Source organism: Panthera tigris, chromosome D1, assembly GCF_018350195.1.
Source record: "Panthera tigris isolate Pti1 chromosome D1, P.tigris_Pti1_mat1.1, whole genome shotgun sequence".
Lineage (NCBI taxonomy): Eukaryota > Metazoa > Chordata > Mammalia > Carnivora > Felidae > Panthera > Panthera tigris.
The window spans coordinates 108,445,200-108,466,577 of NC_056669.1; the positions used below are offsets into that span (position 1 = coordinate 108,445,200).

The 21,378-nt window shown below is 59.0% G+C and overlaps 3 protein-coding genes and 1 non-coding gene across 6 annotated transcripts; 1 reads left to right on the forward strand and 3 right to left on the reverse strand.

Annotated features, from left to right (window-relative positions):
- Nucleotides 1-1,916: 1,916 nt before the first annotated feature.
- RIN1 (Ras and Rab interactor 1) lies at nucleotides 1,917-7,336 on the reverse strand. The gene is made up of 11 exons (XM_042959393.1): nucleotides 7,229-7,336; nucleotides 6,759-6,950; nucleotides 6,431-6,611; nucleotides 6,217-6,331; nucleotides 6,045-6,117; nucleotides 5,809-5,900; nucleotides 4,906-5,646; nucleotides 4,372-4,677; nucleotides 3,932-4,063; nucleotides 3,639-3,790; nucleotides 1,917-2,653 (listed from the first exon to the last, which is right to left on the reverse strand). Exons 2-11 carry the CDS (start codon nucleotides 6,842-6,844, stop codon nucleotides 2,159-2,161), a joined length of 2,373 nt encoding a protein of 790 aa, XP_042815327.1. The 5' UTR covers nucleotides 6,845-6,950; nucleotides 7,229-7,336; the 3' UTR covers nucleotides 1,917-2,158.
- Nucleotides 7,337-7,860: 524 nt separating this feature from the next.
- BRMS1 (BRMS1 transcriptional repressor and anoikis regulator) lies at nucleotides 7,861-15,117 on the reverse strand. Of its 3 annotated transcripts, none has more exons than XM_042958977.1 (11): nucleotides 14,988-15,117; nucleotides 13,293-13,599; nucleotides 12,078-12,223; nucleotides 11,913-12,003; nucleotides 11,620-11,747; nucleotides 11,375-11,454; nucleotides 11,198-11,294; nucleotides 10,523-10,615; nucleotides 9,312-9,376; nucleotides 8,822-8,861; nucleotides 7,861-8,135 (listed from the first exon to the last, which is right to left on the reverse strand). In XM_042958977.1, the coding sequence occupies exons 3-11, from the start codon at nucleotides 12,214-12,216 to the stop codon at nucleotides 8,086-8,088; spliced, it is 783 nt and encodes a 260-aa protein (XP_042814911.1). In that variant the 5' UTR covers nucleotides 12,217-12,223; nucleotides 13,293-13,599; nucleotides 14,988-15,117; the 3' UTR covers nucleotides 7,861-8,085. The 3 variants fall into 3 exon arrangements, with proteins under 3 accessions (XP_042814911.1, XP_042814913.1, XP_042814912.1); XM_042958979.1 differs by having other exon boundaries at nucleotides 7,861-8,415; nucleotides 14,988-15,116; XM_042958978.1 differs by lacking the exon at nucleotides 13,293-13,599.
- Nucleotides 15,118-15,562: 445 nt separating this feature from the next.
- Nucleotides 15,563-17,641, reverse strand: B4GAT1 (beta-1,4-glucuronyltransferase 1). The gene is made up of 2 exons (XM_007091850.2): nucleotides 16,495-17,641; nucleotides 15,563-16,249 (listed from the first exon to the last, which is right to left on the reverse strand). The coding sequence occupies exons 1-2, from the start codon at nucleotides 17,548-17,550 to the stop codon at nucleotides 16,058-16,060; spliced, it is 1,248 nt and encodes a 415-aa protein (XP_007091912.1). The 5' UTR covers nucleotides 17,551-17,641; the 3' UTR covers nucleotides 15,563-16,057.
- A 477-nt stretch (nucleotides 17,642-18,118) lies between these two features.
- Nucleotides 18,119-18,200, forward strand: TRNAS-GCU. The gene has a single exon. It is a non-coding gene; the product is annotated as a tRNA-Ser (tRNA).
- The last annotated feature ends 3,178 nt before the right edge of the window (nucleotides 18,201-21,378 follow it).

Sequence of the window (21,378 nt, forward strand, 5' to 3'; positions counted from 1 at the left end):
CGGGCCAGGCATTTGTACTAGCGCCCCGAGATTTAGAGGGGAACAAGGCCGACCTGGCTCTGGCCTAGTGAGGAAGACAGACAATAAACGCACAAAGAGCGCTGCAGTGACTCTAGGGGTGACCAGAGCAACATTTCCAAGTGAGGAAATGACTTAGCTGCTCCTTGGGAGCCGAATGTCTGGCCCTGCTCTGCAGCAGTGGGTGCCGGGCAAGGTGTGGCACCTCTCGGGTGACTTCCTCTTCCAGAAGGCCAAAGGTGGGAGGCAGGGATGAGGGAGGGGCGAGGCTGAATCCCAGCGCACAGCCTGCTGTTGTTGCCAGATCACATTGTTTCCCTCTGGCCGGGCCTGGCGGTGCTCCGATGAGCCACTGCTAGGGGTGTTGCTGAATTTCCAGAGCCAGGAATTGAGATTGAGCACAGAAGGGATTAGGACGGGCTTGCAGGGGCTCAGAAGCCTCTGCCGGTGCTAGTTCCCGTGAGACGAGCTCCACATCCGGCCCTGGGGTTCTCTGAGCACCCCTGGCAACCGTTCTAGGTCTTCCTCTGGAACTGAATTTGAGACATCCTGTGTTTGGTTCCCAGAACCCGGCCCTCCCTTAACCTCCCGGCTTCCCATTTATTGAGTGCCTCTGTGGTGCCCAGCCCTGTTCGAGGCACTGGGAGTGGGCTTGGGACAGGGAGAGAGGGCGTACAAAAGAGGGAGACTCCCAACCAGCAAGAAGCTTGGAGCGGGGGTGGGGGGTGGAGAGGGTAGAGTGGCTGATGGCCTAGTGAGAAATTTGGGAGCCCTGCACCCAGATCTGGTGGTGTCTGTATCTGGATTGTCCGAAATCCCAGTGTCCAGGATTTCTACCTCCAGCTGTCATGACTGACACACGTGGCGGTCTGATGTCCCTTTGTGTTCAGCGCCTGAGGCAGTGCCCCCAGAGACTGGCTGGGGTCCTCCTTCCAGCAGGGGACAGTTCCTTCCCAGGGAGTGATCCCTATGAAGTTTGTCTCACCCAGATCCCGGACTCCAAGGGAGCCTGCACTGACTGCCCCTGCATTGTCCCCAGGTTGCCCGGAGGCTGCAAGGGTATGCAGCCCTTGAGACGTCCTCACCCCTCTTAATTACCCCCTCTGCCACTTCCTGGGCCACACGCACCCCCTGGTGGTCGTTACTGGCATTGTCTTTGCTCAGATTTGCCCCCTGCTCTGGAACCCCCTTGGGGCTGTGGGGCCTTTAGGGTTAATTTATCGGTGTTTTACAATCGAGGGCGTAGTTGGAGCCGGACACCCTGGTTTGGCTGCTGTGCCATATCTTAGGAGTCATTTTCCCAAGCCTCCCTGTGGGATAAGTCATGCCCAGCCTCCCGGGAAATCTCTTGTGAGGTCCAAAAGAGTTAAGTGCAGAGAAAATGGTTTCCGAGCACCCCCCCCCCCACCGCCTCCATTTCAGAAGCTCGCTTCCCCTGTCCAATACCCTGGGATGCAAGGGCACTGGCAGGATCTCCCATCTTGAGGAAAGACTGGGGCCTGGGTGCTCTCTGGGCAGAGCCTGACCTCCAGGATCTCCCCCGCGCTGGCGAGAACCTTCAGTGAATGCAGACAACAGACCCTTGGAGGGGGTCCTGCTAACATCCCACCTCCCTCCCTCCCCTTGCCTCCAGTCTGAGCTCTGCTTTGGAGCAAAACCGTCCACTTGACCCCCGCAGGACTTCGGCGAGAAGGCAGGGCAGCAATGGCACCTCCACTCTGCAGGTGAGGACACTGAAGCTGGGAGCTGCCGGCCCTCTAGGCAGGCTAGGGCTGGACTGGGCTCCCCGGAGGAGGTGAAGCCTTTCAGGGCCTTGAAGCCCCCAGCCTGGAAGGGCTGCCTGCGTAGTGCCCCATTCCTTTGCCAGAGGTCGGGCACACTGACCACTACAGGCTGGCTGACCTCCGGCGGGGAGACCCCCCTCAGCTTTATTCCGGTGCTCTGGGGCTACAGCTGCAGCCAGTCTGGGGACCACCCCAGCAGGTGTGATCACAGAGACAAATATCAGAGCTGGTGGCGGACACGGGAGCGGCCCGGGGTGGGGAAGGCTAAGAGGGGTGGGGCTGATGGCCGGCTCTGAAAGGCCTTCCCAGCAAGCTCAGGGTTTTCTGTCCCAAATGGCCCTTCTGGCCGCTCCCGGCTACTCCTCTGCTGCTCTGCTTCCCTCAGCCTCTGGTCCCCCCGGTGGGGCAGGGCCCCCCCTGGCCTGGCCCACGCTTCCCTGCACCCTCTCGCCAGTTGTCTCAGACTCTCCCCTGCTGTCCCCAGGACCGGCCTTGACCTCGATGATCCCATCTCCCCGGCCCCCTTCCTCCTCCTCCCTGCCCCCTGCCTCCAGCTCCCCACTGTCCCTCTCTGTTGTAGCCCCAGGCGCGGCCCCATGGGTGTCGGGCCGCTCGGCCTTGCGATAGACGAGGTAGCCGGTTGTGGGAAGCCTGTGGACCAGGGCTCCCGGAGACAAGCGGTGGTAGCCCTGTTCCCTGTACAGGAAGAGGCCAAATGTGTCAGGCTGGGTCACTCGGAACTTCGTGGCACAGAGCTGGTTCAGGGTGGCAACTGAGGCCCCTGGGGGCACAGCCAGGGTCTTGGAGGTACAGCCGCTGCTGGGGTCCTGATAGGCCACTCGGAGGAGGTGCTGTGCAGGAGGAGAAGCGAAAACGAGAGCTCAATCCTGCCTGGTATGTATCTGCCCACAGAGCTTGAGGCCCCCAGTGCAGACTCCGCACTGGGTGGTATAGATCCAGCGGTAGAACCAAGTGACAGAAGCTTTTTGGACAAGGTGAGCTTCAAGCAGCGCTCTGAGGAAGGGAGAGAGCTGTGTTGGCTAGTGGGTCATAGCTGCGGGCAGGCCGGGAGGATGGCTCGCGCACGCCCCTGCAGGGAGCCTAACAACCATACTACTCTGTGCTCTCAGCACTCGTCCTGCATGAACTCATTTAAGTCTGACATCCACCCCACGAGGTAAGTACCATGACCTCATTTTATAGATAAAGAAATCGAGGCACAAAGGGGTGACATAACTTGCCCACGCTCCTGCAAACAGAAAGTAGCAGAGCCCGCCCGGACTTGAACCCAGGATCTGGCTACAACGTCTAAACTCTTAACCAAGGCTAGGAAGGATCCCTTGACTGGATGGAGGGGAAGGTGAGGGGAGCATGGGCTGGGAGCCTGACTCCAGGGAAGGCCAGAGCCCCACGTGGGGGCTGGAAGCCAGGATTTGGGGCTTGAGCTTGCCACCCGTGTCCCTTTCCCTCCCCGTGTCTTGTCTGTTTCCTTATCTGTAGAATGGAGAGAGTAATGGTCCTAATAATAGAAACTTCAGAGTTTCTATGAAGCTGCGGGGCTGAGCCCCTAGGGCACGGAGCACGGTGCCGGCACATGGAATGCACCCTGTCTAGAAAGGCTAGGCTTTGACATCGGGTCCACACAGGGTGCTGTTTCTCTGGCACGGTGATGTAGGACCAGAATTCCCCCTGCTGGGTCTCACTGGGAAAAGGAGGGGACTGCGCAGGAAGGTGCCAGAACCAACAGGCACCCCTGCCCCACCCCTACCCCCCACACCCCACCCCCTGGGGGCTTGGCGGTGGGGGGGGGGGTGGGCAACGTGGAGGCCCTGTTACCTGGAAGCTGTGGGTGGCAGGCAGGCGGCGCTGCTCCCAGAGGCTGAGGGAACGTTGTAGCTCCTGGGAGGGGCTCAGGGGGAGCATGTGGGCCTGGTCCAGGCCGCTGAGCAGGGCCAGGCTGGCCGAGAGGCTGGTCAGGTAGTAACCACCTGGGACACGAGGGGAAGAATGTAGCTCAGGCTGAGGGCGGGTGACCCTTCCCCGGCCCCCACCACCTACTCGGGGGCCCCTAAGGCCCCCCGGCCCCCCACAGACAGACAGGCAGACGGCCCGAGGAGGGGCTCCCTCACCCTCTCCGGTGAGCAGGGTGGGCTCCAGAAGCTCTGACATGTACTCAGCCTCCAGCAGCAGCTCGGGAAGGTCGCACTGGGCCAGGACGAGGCTCAGCAGCGGGAGGAACGCATCTGCCCCTGCACCCTCCCCTGTGGGGTGGTAGAGGAGGAAGTTCAGACTCCTCTGGGGTCCCAGGGTCGGTATCCACGCCTTGCCTCATACGGTGACCCTCCCCTCCACCCGCCGGGCCTTGGGTGATGTGGTCTCTATGGCAACCACAGATAGGGGCTGTGGAGAGGAGGCTCTACTCTCTGGGCCTCAGTGGCACCATCTGTGAGATGGGAGTGTTGGACCCATCCCCCCCACCTGTGCTGTTCTGGAATTTCTGCACCACCACCCCTGCCCCCCCCCCCCGACTCGGCAGGGGGCTGGCAGGGAGTGGTAGGAGGGGGCCTACCGGCCTGGGTCCTCAGGGCTGTGTAGAGCAGCTTGCAAGCCTGCAGGAGCCGCTTGACCTGGGCACTGGGTGAGTAGGCACGGAGCAGCTGCAGCAGCTTCTGACGCACCTGCTCCATCTCTCCCGGGGAGGGCAGGCTCAGGTGGAACCCAAAGGCTCCGGGGCCCTGGGACCGAGCCAGGCGGAGGCCCTCAGCCAGGCGGCCCAGGGAGCCGTCCGCAGAAAGCCGGCGCCGCAGGCGGGCCGCCAGGATGGGCCTGAGAGGCTTGAGCACGGAGCGATGCAGAGACTTCTCCAAGATGTGTTCTGCGGGGGAGAGGCGGCCAGGGTCAGGGGAACGAGGGCGGCGCGAGTGGGAGCCAGAGTCCCAGGGCGGGGGTGGGGGGGGGTGGGTGTAGTCGGGGAGGAAGAGAGGTGAAAGGGAGGGGGAGACCTGGGGAGGTGGGAGAACAGCAGGGGAGAGGCGGGGAATGGGTAGCGCTGGAATGAATGGAGAGGTGGGCCGAGCCCGTGAAGCCTGGGCCGGAGTCTCACCCAGTCTCTCAGGTGGCAGCAGCTTCTCAGGGCTCAGCTCCGCGCTCAGCATGGCCCGAGCCCGGCTCAGCGCCTCTCGGACACCCTGCAGCTCCCGGGGCTCGGGGCCGGCCCGCACCTGGGTCAGCAGGTCCTGCACCAGCTGGCCGACGGCCGTGTGTCGGTCCTCCACCAGCGCCGTGGCTGCCCGGCCCACCTGCCGCTCCGGGGCCAGCAGGGAGCAGAAGGCAGAGCTCATGGACCGAAGCAGCGGCCGCCGGCGGCGGCCCAGGCGGGGTGAGGTGGCCGGGCTTCCCCGGGACCCTGGCGCCCCCTCTTCTTCTGAGCTGCTGGGGGAGCCACAGTCTACCTCCTGGAGGGAGGGCAGGGGTGGGAGGCTGGGGCTGGCACTCCCTGGCACACGGTACCCCACAGAGCTCTCCCTCCGCAGAAGCTGGTGAGGGGGTAACCTTTCTGTCTGGTTGGGGGCTGCCCCCGGCAGCACGGGGACCGGGGGAGGTGGCATGGCAGGTGGAGACAGAGGGCTGGAGGTCTCCGTGGACACGCGTACTTTGAAGCTCCTCTTGAATTTCTCCCGCTTGGTGGGGCCCAGGTCCCCTGGGAACAGGGGATTGAAGAAGCACAGGGCGGCTCCTGTGCCCTGGTCCAGCTCTCGCGGGGACCGGGGCTTCAGCCGGGGCAGCAGCGGGCCTTCAGACAGGCCCGGCTGAGCCTTGGTATTGAGGGAGGAGCTCCAGAACTCTAGGGAAGAGAAAGCATTTGGGGGTCTCAGGGAGGCTCGGGGAGGGTGCCCGACCGAGGGAAAGGCACAGGCTCAGGCTGTGTGCCCATGTGCTGTGCCTTCTCTTTCCCCCTTGGCCTCAGCTTGTCCATCTGTGCAATGGGTAGCAGAGGACCCCTTACCGATGCCCAGATGGGAGATGGCTTCCAGTTCCTTGTGGGTGGCTGCCTGGCAGATGGCTCTGGGGAGCTGGAGTGGGAGGAGAAGGATGTCCCTGAGGCCAGAGAGGGAAACAGAAAGCCAGGGGTGAGGGATGTTCAGGGCTCTGGGGGCTAGCAGGACCCGGAGGGGCTGGGAGGACAGGATGTCCCAGGGAGCAGGGACCAATGCAGACCAGGCACCCTGCGGCCAGGCTCACCGGGTATGGCAGTAGGCACAGATGAGCTGGACCAGGTCTGGGAACGTGAGCTCTGAGCCCTCCAAGGAGACGCCTGAGAGACGGACGGGAAGTGTGGTTGTTTTCTGGGGAACACCCCTGTGCCCTGCCCTGACTGCTTCCAGCCCCTACCCCCCAGGCCAGTCCCGCTCACCCCCAGGGCTCTCCTGGATGTAGTGGCTAGAGACAAACGAAGGGCCGCTGGCCTCAGGCAGCCTCACGCACAGGGCCTGGCACCCACGAGTGTTAGATTTCCGCACCAGGAACGTCTGCAAGGGACAGGGGTCGGGGGCTCGGGACCTCCGTGTCCAGCCTCTCTCCCCGCCACCCTCCGCTGGCCAGTCCTGGGGTCGGGGGGCCAGACTCACCCCCGGGGGCTCAGTCCTCAGCACGTGCAGTGCAGCCGCCGCGTTGGCCCGGAGCTGCAGCCACACGGGCCGTGTGCGCAGCAAGCGCTCCCGCAGGCTCACGGTGCGCCCGGGCCGCTGGGGCCCGCCCGCCGGCCCCCCGCTGGCCCCAGGCACGTCGTAGAGCGGGTCCTGGGCTGGCCTAGGAGTGGTCACCAGATTGGAGCAGGGGTCCGGGGCGGGGGGGGGGGGGGGTGGGACCCTTGCCCGACCCTTTCCTCCTTCTCTGCCCTGGGACAGACTGCCGTCCCTCCCTGCCCCACCGGGCTGCCCTTCGAACTTCACTAACTTTTCTCTCTCCGGGTGCCCAGGTGCGAAGTTGGACAGGCTGGGGGCTCCGAGAGGGCCTGCTTCTGGCTCCCCAGGGGTTTCCATGGCTGGGAGCTCCTTCGGTTTCTCCCGGTTTCTCCCAGGATTCAGGAAGAGAATCCAGCCCCCAAGGCAACAGCGCGCTCACATTCCCGGTGGTGAGTAACACTTCCTGAGGGCGGTTCGCCCTGTCACGCCCCGCCAGTTAACTCTTGTGTGTCCACTCAGCCTGGGCAGTGCCCACTTCCTCTTTGTTCTGGGCCCAGCCTAAGGGGGCAGGCATCCCCCTCTGTAGAAGTGCCACCCCAGGAGCCCCAGCTGCGGGGCCACCACCCCCGCACAGTGCATCCTGAAGCCTTAGCAGCCTCCCCAAACCACACAGGCAGGCGGGAAGGGGTTAAGCTGGGCCCTTCTGGCTCCCCACAGGCCCAAGTCTTGCCCCTGGGGCACCTTTAAGTCTGTGGTCAATTGCTCATCTGTGCGTGGTCTTGGGGTCAGCCCTGTGGGAGAGCACCCCCTGCTGGTCACAGATGACTCATCCCCCAGCCTAACTTGGGTTTTGGAATATCAGGTTGCTATGGAGAAAGGATGCTGTGTCTCCATGGAAACTAACCCCTTTGCTTAGGTTCTGGGGGTGGTTCTAACACTCGGCGCTAAATGGGTGGGGGGGGGGGGTTGGTTGTGAGGTCGTCAGCACACGGTGCTGCCAGCTGCCTCCTACGCACACAGGCCCGGCCAGCCTGCCTCACCAATCTGCCAAGTGACTGGGGCAGGTGCAGGCATGACCCAGTCTCCAAGCACAGAGCACACGGTCCCCTTCTCCACCCCAGAACACGTGGTCTGCCTGTGCCACATGTTGCTTTGGGCTTTGCTCACGAGCCCCTGGTCATCCAGGGCCCGGTCCCCCACTCCTGGAGGGTATGGTGGGAGAGCCGCCCCCTTACCCTCTCGTTACCCCGACTCAGAGCAGGTAGGCTCCTGCTGTAGGAAGGTACCAGGGACCTCAGAAGACACTGCCCGACTCAGGCTCCCCCCATGAGAGCCCTGATTCCCTTGCAAGGCATAAATCAGACACACATAGGTCATAGCAGAGTCCCAGGAAAGGTTTTAATTCCAGTCCCCGAAATCTGGGAGACAGATACCAAGAACCTCCTTGAGAAGACTCGGGGAGCCTTCTCATCTCTAGCGACAGCCAGGAGAGACAGGCCCCCCAAATATAATTCCTGGGTCAGAGATCCCACGAAGTGGGGCCCAGATCACTGGCTCAGTGACTGGTCCGAGGTCAGCAGAGAGGATGTTGCTTTGGCTTAAGATGAGCCACATCTTCTTTGTCTGGGAGGGCACAGAGGAGGCTGACCTTTGGGAGGGGAAGGTGGCGGTCTCACTGGGGACGGAGGAGACAGTCTTGCCTGGCTAGGGCGGCTCTGGGCCACAGCTGTGCAGGCCTCCGAGGAGGGCAGAGGAGTCCAGACCAGTGGTGGCTGGAGAGGAAGGCCCAGCAGCAGCACCAGGGAGCTGCCTGGCTAGACCCTGAGGGGTTTGTCAGTCCGCCTTCCCACAGCAGGAAAATGCAAATCCTGGGGTTGCTGCCAGCTGTTCTGAGGGGCCCCTAGGCTCTGAACGGCAGGGTCAAGGTCCTGAGGGAAGGCGGGAGGGGGAAAATCGCCACAGGTGAAAAGGTGAACCAAAAAGGGAGGAGCACCATTGCCTGTGGGGGGCTGGGAGGAGCAGCCTAGGTCTGGCCCAGGGCAGCTCTGCAGCCATGGGCCCACCAGGGCCACCCCACTGCTGGGGCTCAGCATTCCAGCCCTCCCTGACCAGTCCTGGTTGTGGGGGGCTCCATCCCCTAGCCCCATCGACCTAGAGCTTCCCCACCCCCACCCTGGCTCCTGCTCCCCAAACTCCCAAAGTGCCCTCAGACCCAGACCGTTCTAACTGGGGCCACTGATGTGACACAAGCACTGCCTCTTTCTGGGCTCCTTTCTAGGAGGCTGGGCTGGGGGAGGGGGGCGGCAGGAGGCAGAGAGCTCCTGTGGTTCTTACCATCTGCTTTTCTCTTCTGAGGGGACACAGCCGCCCTAGCCTGGGTGGGTGAGAAGAAGACCCCCCCTTGAGAGTTTGCCTCCAGCTTGGCAAGTGCCCTCCTCCACATCAGCCTCTGGTGGGGGCGGGGGGAGGCTGCCGGGTCAGTGCTGCATCCACACGGGTGGGGAGCGGAGGACCCTTTCTAGGCAAGGCTGTGATGCGGTCTCCCAGTCAGAGGCCAGGCCAGCCCAGCTGCCTTCCCGCCTTCCCTCCCTCCCTTCCTCCTATCCCATCAAAACCTGCCCTGGAAGGAGGAAGGGGCTGACACAGACTAAAAGGTCCCTCTTGCAGGGAAGCCTCAGGCAAAGGGGGGCCTGTGAGCTGACAGCGATGCCAGGGGACCTGGCCTGAAGGCAGGGGGTGCCGAGGGACGAGCAGAGCTCTCAGGCCCTCAGGAAGCCCACGTGTGGTGAGCCTGCAAGACCAAAGCAGGGGGTGCCGGCCCCACCTTTTTGATAGCCGTCCAGTCCTCCAGGATGTCAATCTCCTGCAGCATGTACACGATGTAAGGACCTGCAGCGGGGGTCAAGGAAAGCAGGAAGCCCAGTGGAGGGGGTAGGCAACAGGCCTCTGCCCCGGAGCTCCAACACTTGGGGGAGGCGGCACCACAGTGGGGAGGGGCTCAGGACCAGAGTTAGAAAGCAGGCTCCGCCTCCTACCTCTTGGTTCCCATGTTCTTGGGGGGGGGGGTACGGAGCCACACCCCTACCTACCCTTGGCTCCCCCTCACCTCCTCTCTCCAGTTTAAAGGTCAGCAGTCCGACACCCATCCCACCCACTCAGGGACCTTGCTCCTTCTGTTCTGACCCCTCATCCGGCCCCTTCTACACATACACTCCAGTCTCTTCCATCGTGGAGGTGACCCTCCCTTGGTCTCACGCTCCCCTCTGGGGACCATCCGCTCTGTCCTCTGTACCTGATACCTGCATGCCCTCACCTCCATTCACCCGTCAAGGCCTTGCAGCCCTGTCTCCTCCCTCCCTTCCTGGACTGCCTGCCATCACCAGGCAGCCAGCGCCCCGAGAACCTGAGGCCGCGGGAACACCCGGTGTGGAGACAAGGGCATGAGAATTCCATTCAAGTCCGTGCTGGACGACGTCAGGAGGGACAGAGGCTCAGCAGACCCTGGGCTGAAAGGGCTCATGCCTAAGGTGACAGGCAACTATTCCTATATGGGATGCGGGTGCCCCCAGTTTAGGCCACGGGGGTGCAGAGGAGAGAGAAGCCATAGCCACTGGGGAGGCGGGGCGGGGGGGGGGAACCAGGAGAGGCTTCACAGAGGAGGTAACATGTGAGACAAGCACCGGAGGGGCAGAGATGGGCAGCAAGGCATCCCGAGGGCGGAAAGTGGGGGTGGGTGGGGTGGTGGGACAGTCTGGGACCTGTCCGGGATGGGACGTTGTGGGAAAGGCAGAAGGGCCTCAAAAGAAGTTATGCGGAGTCACTGAATGGACGCTCCTGGGTCTCTAGGGTCCACACAGCCCAGGAGAGACCCAGGGCCCCACAGAAACTCCCTGACGGTTGGATTTGCCTGGACAGGGCTACGTGAGGCCAAATGACCATAAATGCGTCTAGTCTGACTCTGTCTTCCGTGTCCTCCACCCCCTCCCCCAGTCTGGACGTCCTGCCCGGTTTGGGTGCTCGTGGGTGGAAGGATACCAGAAACGAGAGGCGCCTTCTTCCTCTTGCTGGGCGGCAGAGAATCCCAAGTCTTTGCGCTGCTTCCGGCATGGAGTCTGTCATCCCACCACTCTGTGCCCCCAGACCCGGAGTTAGGAGCGAGGCGCCGGAGCCCCCGGGGCACCCTACCCTCGTAGCCTGGGCCTTTCACGCGAGCCAGGCCGGCCCTGACCCCTCCTCTGCCTCCCGCGGCGGTGGAGGGCACCCTCGCCCGGGGCTTGGAAGCCGAGCTCAGGCCCAGATGGCACAGCTGTGCAGGCCGAGGAGAGAGGTCGCTGCACTTTGGTGAGCCCGGTTTCTTCAACTGTTTAGGGGACAGTGGGACAATGACAATTCTGGCCTCTTTAGGACCCCATACGAACACAGGCGCTGTGGACGCAGAAGGGACTGTGGCTATTGTACGGGTGGCTGCGTCAGAATGACACCTCCTGTCCTGGAAAGAGAGCAGGGGCCGAGGAGGGTACGGAGACCCATTCTTTGTGAGCCTCCACTCTACACCAGGCACTGGGCCGGGTCCTTTCTGTGCCTGGTTCCACTTAGTCCCCACAGTGACCCCAAGAAGCAGGTCCTCCTCCACGCCCCTCGGGCGGGCAGGGCAGCGGAGGCCCCGCCAAGGGGTGGGCACGGACAGAGCAGGGCCCAGGGCAGCCTCACCAGAGCTGATGTCCAGGCTCTGGCGGTCCTCTTCCAGCCTCTGGATCCGCTCCTGCAGCTCCCCCTGCAGGGTGTCGTAGAGCAGCAGCTTCTCGCTCTGGAAGGGGCGGGGCCGCTCAGCAGGGCTGCAGGGCCCAGCCACTTCCGTCTGCCTTCCCCGCGCCCAGCCCCATTCACCTCCAGGTGCTGCTTGGCTCCCTGCAGCTCACACTCGTACTTATTCCGGATCACATCCAGGCAGAAGCCCTTGTAGATCCCTGCAGGGGGAGGGAGACGGGAGGCCCCGCTTGGCCAGGGACCCGGGGCTCCAAAGAGGGGAGCCAGGAGCAAGGCTGGGCGGGGCAGGGATGAGAAAAGAAGGGAAGCATGGGCTCTGGCAGAGGAGGAGGGAGGGGGTCCAGAGCACAGGACAGCCCGCAGACCTGCCACCTGAATGCGGATCTTGAGGCTCCGCTGCAGCCCCCCCAGAGGCTCTGTGTATTCAGGGGCTCTCTCAGCCCCCACTTCCTCCAGCCGCACCCTCAGCTGACTCAGCCGTTCCCTGAACAACCTGGGGGGTAAAAGGCAGCACGTCTGTGCCCCAGACACGAGGCCAAGCGCCTGCTCCGTGGCGGGCCCCGCGCGTGAGGCCCTCGGCCGCCCCTGCCCGGCACCAGGCCTGCTGCCTCCTCACCCCGGGTTCCCGAAGACCCAGCCCTGGGCGCCCCCCGCTCACTTCTCCTTCAGCTCTGAGAACTGCTTCTCCAGGTCCAGCATCTCGTTGACGCACTCGCCGCGACGCCGCTCGTAGTCCTCGTCGTCCATCTCTGGGACAAGAGGCCGGTCAGGGCTGGCTGAGGAGGAGCGGGTGGGCACCGGGGTGTATGCCGCGGGGGCTCACCTGAGCTCTCCTCCTCTGACTCGGTCTGGCTGCCACTCCGTTCCTCCTCGCTCTCTTCCTCCTCCCCATTCATCTCAGCGGCTGAATCACCCTCTGCTTCCATCTCTTCCGTGTCTTTGCCTGGAGGCTGCACGGGCATCTGGGCTCTGGGAGAAGGAGGGGAGCCATCACTTGCCACTGCCCTTAGTTCCAAGCAGGAGACCGGCCCTGCCGGGAGTCAAACCAAGCCCTGTCTGTACATCTCCCAGGAGCCTGGGAGCCGTGGAAACGCTCACATCCTTGGACACTGCTGGCGATCCCAGTCTGCGGAATGCCGGCCAAGGGGATGGTCCAGAAGATGGGAAACACCGAGGATGGGTTCCCCACTGCCTCTGGGACTGGGCCCAAACTTGTGACTGCACTGGTCCATTTTCCTCACCCCACTGTCTAAGGGTCAGTCGTTAAGTACACCATTCCTTCCTCCTCTTTACGCCTTCCTGCTGATCTGTCTGCCTGGAATGACCTCACTTTTCTTCTGGAGAACATTCTGCAATCCTCTTGTCCTCTCACTGTGCTCTGGGTCAAAGCCCATGTCCTTCTGCTTCCTCTGGAGCCTCATGCTAACAGCGTCCCCATCTCCACTGCTCCTGCAGCTCTCCCGCTTGATGGCTCCTTCCCATGAAACTTCAGGCGTGATCAGTGCTACCCGCCCCCCCCCCCATTTAGAAACAGCAGAAGCACAAGACCTTGCCCCATTCCACTTAACCGCTCCCCATCTCCCACCTCACAGCTACACTCTTCAAGGCTCTGGCTGTTCCTACTCTTGAATTCCCCAGGGTGTTCCATTCCATTTCTCTATGCATCGCCCTCGGCTGAGGCGAATCACGTGGCCTTAAGCGACAACCTCCTTGTGCCCAGTGCCGGTATTTTTTAGTGCTTATCTTAGTTGACTTCTCAGCAACAATGAACACTATTAATCATTCCTTCTTCTAGATACTCATCTGATATTTACTAAAGGTCTAATATACGCCAGGTACCGTCAGACAGTACGGCAGACGCTGTGCTCAACGAGGCAAATAAACAACTTGAGACAGACCTCAAGTTTACAGGTTCCTGGGAGAGAGGCAGAGAAGTAGACCTGTACTGTGGTGTGAGAAGAGTTAAGACTGGGGAGGGGGGCATATGGCAGAGCCGTCTAACTGGAACCTGGAGCTTGCTCCAACAGCGAGGGCTTACAGAGGAAGATCCTTGCTGCATCAGCAGGGAGGGCTTGCAGACAGATGAGCTGGGATGGCTGGGGAGGGAACTTTCCAAGCAGACCGAATAGCATGTACAGAGACCCCAAAACGAGAGAAAGGGCAGGGTTAGGGGCAGAGGAGTGTAAGCCTCAGAGAGAAGTCTGGGCTGCAGAGATGTGATGGTCATCAGCATATACTGAGTTCTTCAGGCCTTGGGAGAGGGTGCAACCAGCAGGGCAGAATGTGTGGAGAAGAGGTCCATGATGGAACTCCCAGGGTCACCAAAGGGACAGATGATGAAACCCCTGCAAAGGAGAAGGAAATTAGCAAGAGGCGGAAGAGGAAAAATTCAGTCATGGGAGAAAGAATTTTAGGAGGAAGGAGCGGTAACAATGCTGCCAAGGCGTCACCTACAAGGAAGACTAAAGAGTCCTCTCAACAGATAATCTCTCTGCCTACTAGAGGCTTCTATTTGGTGATGTTCTTCCCACTTCCCCGGGCATGGCTTTGTAGTCCTTTACACGCATGTAGACACCACTCCCTCCGGGAAGCCCTATTTATTTACATGTCCTCCCTGCCCATTTTCACGTTTGCCCAACCAGGCTGTAAGCCTCACCAGGGCAGGGATGCACATGTACCTTATTCATCCGGCATAGTACTTACTCACTTCACGGCTAGAGCATGTGCGAATGCAAACTAAACAAAGCACACTCTTGGGGCGCCTGGGTGGCTCAGTCAGTTGAGCGACTGACTTCGGCTCAGGTCATGATCTGGCGGTTTGTGAGTTCAAGCCCCTCTTCCAGCTCTATGCTGAGAGCTCAGAGCCTGGAACCGGCTTCAGATTCTGTCTCCCTCTCTCTCTCTCTCTGCCCCTCCCCCGCTCAAGCTCGCCCGCGTTCTCTCTCAGAAATAAACATAAAAAAAATTAAACAAAGCACACTCTTTCAGGGCAGGCATTTATTTCTTGGTCGCCCCAGGGCCCTGTAGTGGTAGCAAACCCACCAGGTACTGTTCACTTTCCTCGACCCCAATTCCAGTTCTGTAAAATAACTGGCTCACGGGACAGTTTAGTCACATTCCTCAATGATTTCACAAATGATCTGAACCTGACCTGAAAACCCTCAGTTCTCCAAACCAGCCTCATCTTTCCCGTTGTCAAGCCCCAGTTCCTGCAGTTTCCAAATTTTGCCATCCCTCTTCATTGTTAAATATATACGTTTACTTTGTCTCCAGCGGTCTCTGATTCTAACGAGTGAGCCAATTTAATCACAACCTCCCCTCCTTACCCTGGTGCAAAAAGAGGGTAACCCTCAACCATTCTGAGTGTTGTAAAGATTGCAAGGGATAAGGGACGGAAAGAAAACTTGTAAGGCGCTGGGCACACTCAATTTATATTTTTAGAAAGTGAGCAAGCATTTCGAGGGCAGGCCTCTACAGAAGACCCATTCTTCTCCCTCGAGGAAGCCAACCCAGACCCTGCGCGGCGCGGCGCGCCAGGACCCTCCCGCCCGGTTCCATTCCCGTCTGCGCCGGCGCCGCGGGCGGGGCAATCACTGGCTCTTCGACGGCCAGCTGCGGCCCCGCGGCGCCGCACGCGTCCGGCCGGTTACGTCCCCGCTTCCGCCCTGACTGGGCTAGCTCCGACCCACTGGCCAGAGGGGCCGAACCAGGTGCCATGAGCAGCGTTACGCACCGCGGCGAGTGGGGCCTCCGGGTTGACGTCCGAAACTCCCTAAGAGGTGCCCGCGGCCGCCGGGCTCCCGGAAGCGTCGCGCCCTTGCCCCTTCCCCGGGAGGCGGGGCCCGCCTCACTTCCGTGTACGCGATCAGGAGGCGCCCGTCGCCGAGCTCACATTTGGGCAGCTGGGGGCGAGGCATGCTGGGATACCGCGGGGCCGGTCTCCATGGCAACCGGCCGACATTCGCGCAGGCCTACGGCTGGTGGAGAAGGCCCTTGTGGTTTTCTTGCCCCGCTGTCCGCGCCCCTCGGTCCGCAGCTACCTCGTTCCCCGGTCCCCCCGCCCCTCGCGTGAAAGGGAGGAACCCGCGACCCCACCCCCTGCACGCCAGGTTCGGGAGAGTAATGGAGCCAGCTGTAGGTGTGAACACTCATTTATTTACATATGGTCATCGGTAGGCAAATAGCCCAGCCCGGCCTGCTCGAGGGTACAGATCTGGCACGGAACCTGCAGACTCTTCCTCTCTCCAGAGCTCCTGAAGGCGGAGGCCTGGAAGAACCAGGAGGTGTAGGCTTCTGCCCGAAAGCTAAGAAGTAAACCCAACGCCTCCCTCTGATTTCTTTCCAAAAAGTTCATTTTGTTAAGTCCTCCGACTTCCCAGTTCTGCCCTGTTCGTACTCTTTGCTCTCCTACTGCCCACCCACCCAAGACTGTTAATAATAATAACAACAATAATACTGTAACAATATTAATAATACTTCACATTTGTACGAAGCTTACAGAATGTTTTCACATGTAGCATCTCATCTGAGCCTCCCACCAGTTCTGTGAGGTAGGTATTTTTCACCTCCCTTTTTACAGATGGGATAACTGAGGCTCAGAGAGGAAATGGGATTTGCTCAAGGCCACACAGCTAGTTAGTGGTAAGGCTAGGACTTGATCCCAGCACCCCATATTCAAGTCCAGTGTTCCAACACCACAGCTACCACTGTAAAGTGGAGTGACATTTCTTACCCCTGTCAGGCCTGAGGGACGGCCCAAGGAGGGAAGAGGCTGAGACTTCTCGGACTAGGGGAGGGAAGCGCTCAGCAGTGACGAGGGGAGTCGGGGTACTTGGCCTTCAACTCCTGTTTGAACTGGCGGTAAAGGATCTTATTGTGCTGATTTTCGGCCTCCTTCTGGGGATGGAACTTCAGAGCTTCCTTGAAGCCCTTATGAACCAGGAAACCTTCGTTCAGCACCTCGAAATCAAATCCTGCCACGTGCAGCTCACAGGCCTGTTGGGGGAGAGACAGGTCAGCGAAGTTGGATGACACTTCTAGGGCCAAGCCTGACGTCCCTAAAGCCTCTCTCCAGCATCCCCACTCCTCTGGAGGCATCCTGGATCTTCCACACCATCCAGCCACCTCCTGAACTATGACTGTCCTTCCTCATTGGCTCTTTTCCATCCAGGACTACTCATAGCTCCCAGAGCCCGCCATTCCTCCTACCCCCTTTCCCCTGCCCTCTCCCTTTTGGGCACCTGGCTGATGCGATTGAAGCCGTACTGCCGAAAGCGCTCGTCGAAAGTGGGCACCTTGCCTCCGGCCACGTAGAATGGTTCCCAGGGGTCCTGCCAGGGAACCACATAGGCAGGCCTCAGCAAGGTCTCTTCTGGCAGGTTGACCCAGCGGGAGTAGTTGGTGGGCGCCTGGCAGGGCGTGCACAGCCCATAATAGAAGGGCCGCACCTCGCCTACTTGATAGAGCTGCAACAGCTCGTTCTTGTTCGTGGGCATGCGGCGTGCTCGGCGGATCTCAAAGGCGGGCACCACCAGCGCTGTGCCCGCCCACTGCTTGCTCTGATCCAACATTTCCCTCAGTCCTCTCCATAGCCCCTCGCTGGGCACCATGTCCACGTCGATTACCAGGGCATAGTTGGCCCCCTCACGGGCCAGATTCCTCAGCAGATTATTGGGGTAGGAGACATTGGTGCCCAGCGCATAGTTGATCCCGGGCTGGGCCACCCTGGCTAGCTTGTCAAAGACCTCCTGGCAGGACCGCAGCAGGGCAAACTCCCCCGGTTCCCGGGGATCGGGCACAGCGGCCTCATAGCGCGAGGGGCACACAAGGTGCATGGCCACCCTGGCGCGCATATCAGGGCAGTGGCTGCTCAGCGCGTAGGTCAGCACCGTGGCTAGCTGCGCCTCCTCCTTGGTGGCCGCGAACACCGACACGGACAGCGGGCCCTCCCAGCGCTCCAACAGGCCCGACAGGTGCAGCAGGTTGTCTACGCTGGCATGCGTGGCCAGGATCACATCATTGGGGTCCATGGTGGTCTTCAGGAGGCCCCTGTAGACTCGGTAGTCGCCACTGGCGTCCAGGACGCCTCCAGAGGCCAGAGCGGTACGGAGCTGCGCCTTGACCTGGTCCACGGACCGCGGGGACGGGGGAAAGAACTCGAAATACTGGTCTTGCTCCTCCTGCCCGTGCAGCCCGGACAGCAGCGACAGGTAGAGCAGCTGCAGCATCGCCACCAGCATTAGCGCGGCCAGAAGCAGCTGGTAGAAGGCGCACCGGATGGCGTAGGACATCTGCATGGCTCTCGGGGCTCCGAGCGCGCAGCAGGGACCACCGGGCCGCAGCCTCTGCCAGCCGCCGCAAGCCCGGATTTACCGCAACCTGCCGAGCGCAGCCGAAGCGAGCCGAGGCGAGCCGAGCCCGGCGTAGCATCCCCTCCCGAGAGGGGCTCGGGGTGCGCCAGCTCGCCCCCTGCGCGCGAGGAGGAGCTACTGCATCCGCCGCCGCGCCGCGCTTTGCAAACCCTGAAAGTGCCCGCGGCCGCGCCTGCCGGGCTCCCGGGGGTATGCACCCCTCCCTCCGGGTCAGTGCGAGACCCCCTGGACGAGGCGCGTCCTGAAACCCCGGCGCGCTCGCCCCGGCCTTAGGGAGGGGAAACCGTGGCAGAGCTCGGTTGCAGCTTGGTGAAGGATGGCGCGGGTTCGCGGCTGCGGCGGGCGGGAAGGAACACAAAAAGCCCCTTTCTTTCCGCCTTCTCTCCCTCCGCCAGCTCCTGCGAAATCCACACTGTAGAGTGGATGCTGGGGGGCTCGGAAGGTGCGGAAGAGATGAGAGATAAGGGTGTGTGGAACAAGACGCCCTACGTGGGACGAGGTGGCCGAGTGGTTAAGGCGATGGACTGCTAATCCATTGTGCTTTGCACGCGTGGGTTCGAATCCCATCCTCGTCGGTCGCGTTTTACACGGCGTGAGGGGTGTACTTTTCTGCTTTCCTATAGGAAAGGGGCCAGAGGTTCAGCGGCACCCAGAAGACCCGAATTGGAATTCTGGCTGATGCCAGACTTGTGACCACTATGTCATCTGCAGTAGTTAGAGAGGCCCCTCGGGAGGTGCCACCCTAGTGTCCAAAGTAGTGGAATTTGGAAACGGTGAGTGTGATCACTTAAATTATTACTCTTTTCAGCCCACTGATTCCCCTCCCGCTAGCAATTCTCCCAGAGCGGACACCATGTGTCCACACACCTCTCCCCTCCTCCCCAACACTGTTTAAGCAGGAGACCTACAATATTCTAACCGTAGCTAACGTATACAGAAGGCGCTTAATACGTGTTTGTGAAATAATTGATCCATGGACTGTTCAGAAGAGGAAAGGTTGTGGGGAAGGGCAGGTACTTCGACTGCTAAATCAATGATATGTAATAACTATTCGTGCTTTGTGAATCTTGGGGAAGCAGCTTGGGGCAGACTAGGGAGGGCCTCCAGTTGCCAGGACAAGGTTTGCCCTCCTCTCTACAGGCAGTAGGAAGCCAAGGCTGTTGAAGTGAAGAGGACCAGGGGACCTATATTCTGCAACCCCAGCAGTAACACCTACTGAGCACCTGCTCCACACCGGGGGCTGTGTTAGGTACCCCTGATAGGGCCTTGCAGGACGCTCGACAGGTACTATCTTTGAAGGTTTTCACTGGTGACCTGTACTGGGAGAGAGGAGAAATGAATGTGCAGATCCTTTTAGCACAAGCCTTGCAAACCGAAGGCTCGGACGTCAGATTTGGTGCTGTTAGGGTCTTTTTTGACCTGCTCGGTGTTGAAAACAACCATTTGAATCACGTTAGTTGTTAACCTTGGTGAATCAGAAGATTTCACGGAAAATCCCCACTGCCAACTTCTGTCTTAAATTCCAAAAGATCTGGCAATTCCAGGCCTGCGTTTCCACAGGGTGACAATCAACCAGAAGGTAAGAGTAGCTCACCTTTTGCAAATGGTTTTCTCTTTGCTAGAGTCTCAACCCTGCCCCTTCACTACTCACCCTGGCCCTTTGGGCATTTGACTTTCATCTGCAGCGCTCACATAATACCACCTCCACTGAAGATCTGCCCAGGCATCTGCTCCCAGTACCTTCCACCTCCCCCGCGCTGCAATGCGAGCCACATAGCAGGCAGCAATCTGTGTTTGTTGAATGAGTGAATAGGAAGCTTCTGAAGTGTCCCCAGTGGCCTTGGCATAAGGGGAGACTGACAAGTAGTGACTGGGCCTCACTGAGGTGTCAAGATCAAGGAAAACCGCATAGAAAATCCAGAGGAAGGCCTACAGACTGCTATTGTGGGCGGAAAGGCCTGGCTGGGGAGACACGCTGTCTGTGATGGAGCAGAGCATGAGAGAGTCAAAGACCAGAGTTGAAAACCATTAATAAGGGGCCTGCTTTCCACATACCTTACTCTCTGCGTCTCTTCCCTCTGGCCATTCCTGATTTATATATCCCTTTATAACGAACCTGTAAACCAGCGAGTGAAATATTTCTCCGACTGCTGTGATTTGCTCTAGCAAATTAATCAGATCCACTGAAGGGGCTGCTGGAACCTCTGATTGACAGCCAGTTGGTCAGAAGCACAGGTGACAACCCGGACTTCCAACTGGCATCTGAAGGGCAGGCGGTCTGGTGGGGCTGAGCCAGTCGGCTGTGGGATCTGATGCTGTTTCCAGGTAGATGGTGTCAGAATTGAGTTGCATTGTAGGACACTCAGCTGGTGTCAGAGAATTGCTTGGTGTGGGGGGAAAACCCACGCATCAGAATTGGTGTCAGAATCGTATGTATAGAAATACAACTGAATTTTGTGTGTTCCTCTTGAATCTTCTAATTTTGCTGAATTATTTTTTTAATGTTGATTTTTGAAAGAGAGAGAGAGAGAGAGTGAGCACAAGCAGGGGAGGGGCAGAGAGAGAGGGAGACACAGAATCTGAAGCAGACTCCAGGCTCTGAGCTGTCAGCACGGCTGAGCCACCCAGACGCCCCTCAATTTATTCATTAGCTGTAAGTGTGTGTGTGTTGGTGTGTGTGTGTATGTGTGTGTGTTGCGTGTATATTCTTCAGAATTTTGTTTTCTGTATATGTGTGTATTATATCATCTGTGAATATGGATAGTTTTGCTTCTTCCTTTCTAATTTGGATGCCTTTTATTTCTCTTTCTTGCCAAATTGCCGGAGCTAGAGCTTCCAGTACAACATTGAAAAGATGGAATGATAAAAGCGGGCTTTTCCCTGATCTTCGGGAGAGGCTTTCAGTCTTTAAACATTGAATATGACATGAGGTGTGGATTTTTCATAAATTTTCTTCATCAGGTTGAGGAAGTTCCCATCTATTCCTTGTTTGTTGAGTGCTTTTATCTTGAAAGGGTGTGGGGTTTTGTCACATGTTTTTTTCTGTATCAGTTGAGATGATCTTGTGTTTTTCCCCCTTCCCTCTATTAACGTGGTGTATTACGTTAAGTGGTCTTTTTATGTTGAACCACCTTGCATTCTGGAGGGGATCATGCTGGGTCATGGTATATAATCCCGTTGATGAGCTACGGGTTCTGTTTGCTAGCATTTTGTTGAGATTTTTACATCGATAAGGGATATTGGTTATTAAGTTTTCTTATGATGTCTTTATCTGGCTTTGGCATCAGGGTGGTACTGGTCTCATAGAATGAATGAGTTAAGAAGTGTTTCTCCGCTCTTGTATTTTTTGGAAGGGTTTGAGAGGATTGGTGTTTGTTCATTCTTTAAATGATTGGTAGAATTAGCCTGTGAAGTCATCCGGTCCTGGAATTTTCTTTGTTGGTACATTTCTGATTACTGATTCAATCTTGTTACTTGTTACAAGTATGTTCAGACTTGCTATTTCTTCTTTAATCGGTTTTGGTAATTTGTGTGTTTCTAGAATTCGTTAATTTCATCTAGGTCTCTTGTTTGTTGGTGTACAACACAGTATTCTCTTAAAATCCTTTTTATTTCTGTATAATCAATAGTAATGGACCCACTTTCCTTTCTGCTTTCAACAGTTTGGAGGTCCACTTTCTCTTTTTCTTGGTAGTCTAGTCAAAACTTTGTCCATTTTGTTGATTGTTTCAAAGAACCAACTTTGTTTCATTG

Excerpts from the sequence above, each read along its gene's own strand:
- RIN1 (XM_042959393.1), bottom strand. The coding sequence starts at position 6,844 with ATGGAAACCCCTGGGGAGCCAGAAGCAGGCCCTCTCGGAGCCCCCAGC. Across the intron at positions 5,901-6,044 it reads TGTGCCTACTGCCATACCCG|GGACATCCTTCTCCTCCCAC; the intron begins GTGAGCCTGGCC and ends CTCTGGCCTCAG. Across the intron at positions 3,791-3,931 it reads CACCCTGCTCACCGGAGAGG|GTGGTTACTACCTGACCAGC; the intron begins GTGAGGGAGCCC and ends CTCGTGTCCCAG.
- BRMS1 (XM_042958978.1), bottom strand. The coding sequence starts at position 12,216 with ATGCCCGTGCAGCCTCCAGGCAAAGACACGGAAGAGATGGAAGCAGAG. Across the intron at positions 12,004-12,077 it reads GTCAGAGGAGGAGAGCTCAG|AGATGGACGACGAGGACTAC; the intron begins GTGAGCCCCCGC and ends CTCTTGTCCCAG. Across the intron at positions 11,295-11,374 it reads GAGCCAAGCAGCACCTGGAG|AGCGAGAAGCTGCTGCTCTA; the intron begins GTGAATGGGGCT and ends CGCCCCTTCCAG.
- B4GAT1 (XM_007091850.2), bottom strand. The coding sequence starts at position 17,550 with ATGCAGATGTCCTACGCCATCCGGTGCGCCTTCTACCAGCTGCTTCTG. Across the intron at positions 16,250-16,494 it reads GCTTCAATCGCATCAGCCAG|GCCTGTGAGCTGCACGTGGC; the intron begins GTGCCCAAAAGG and ends CTCCCCCAACAG.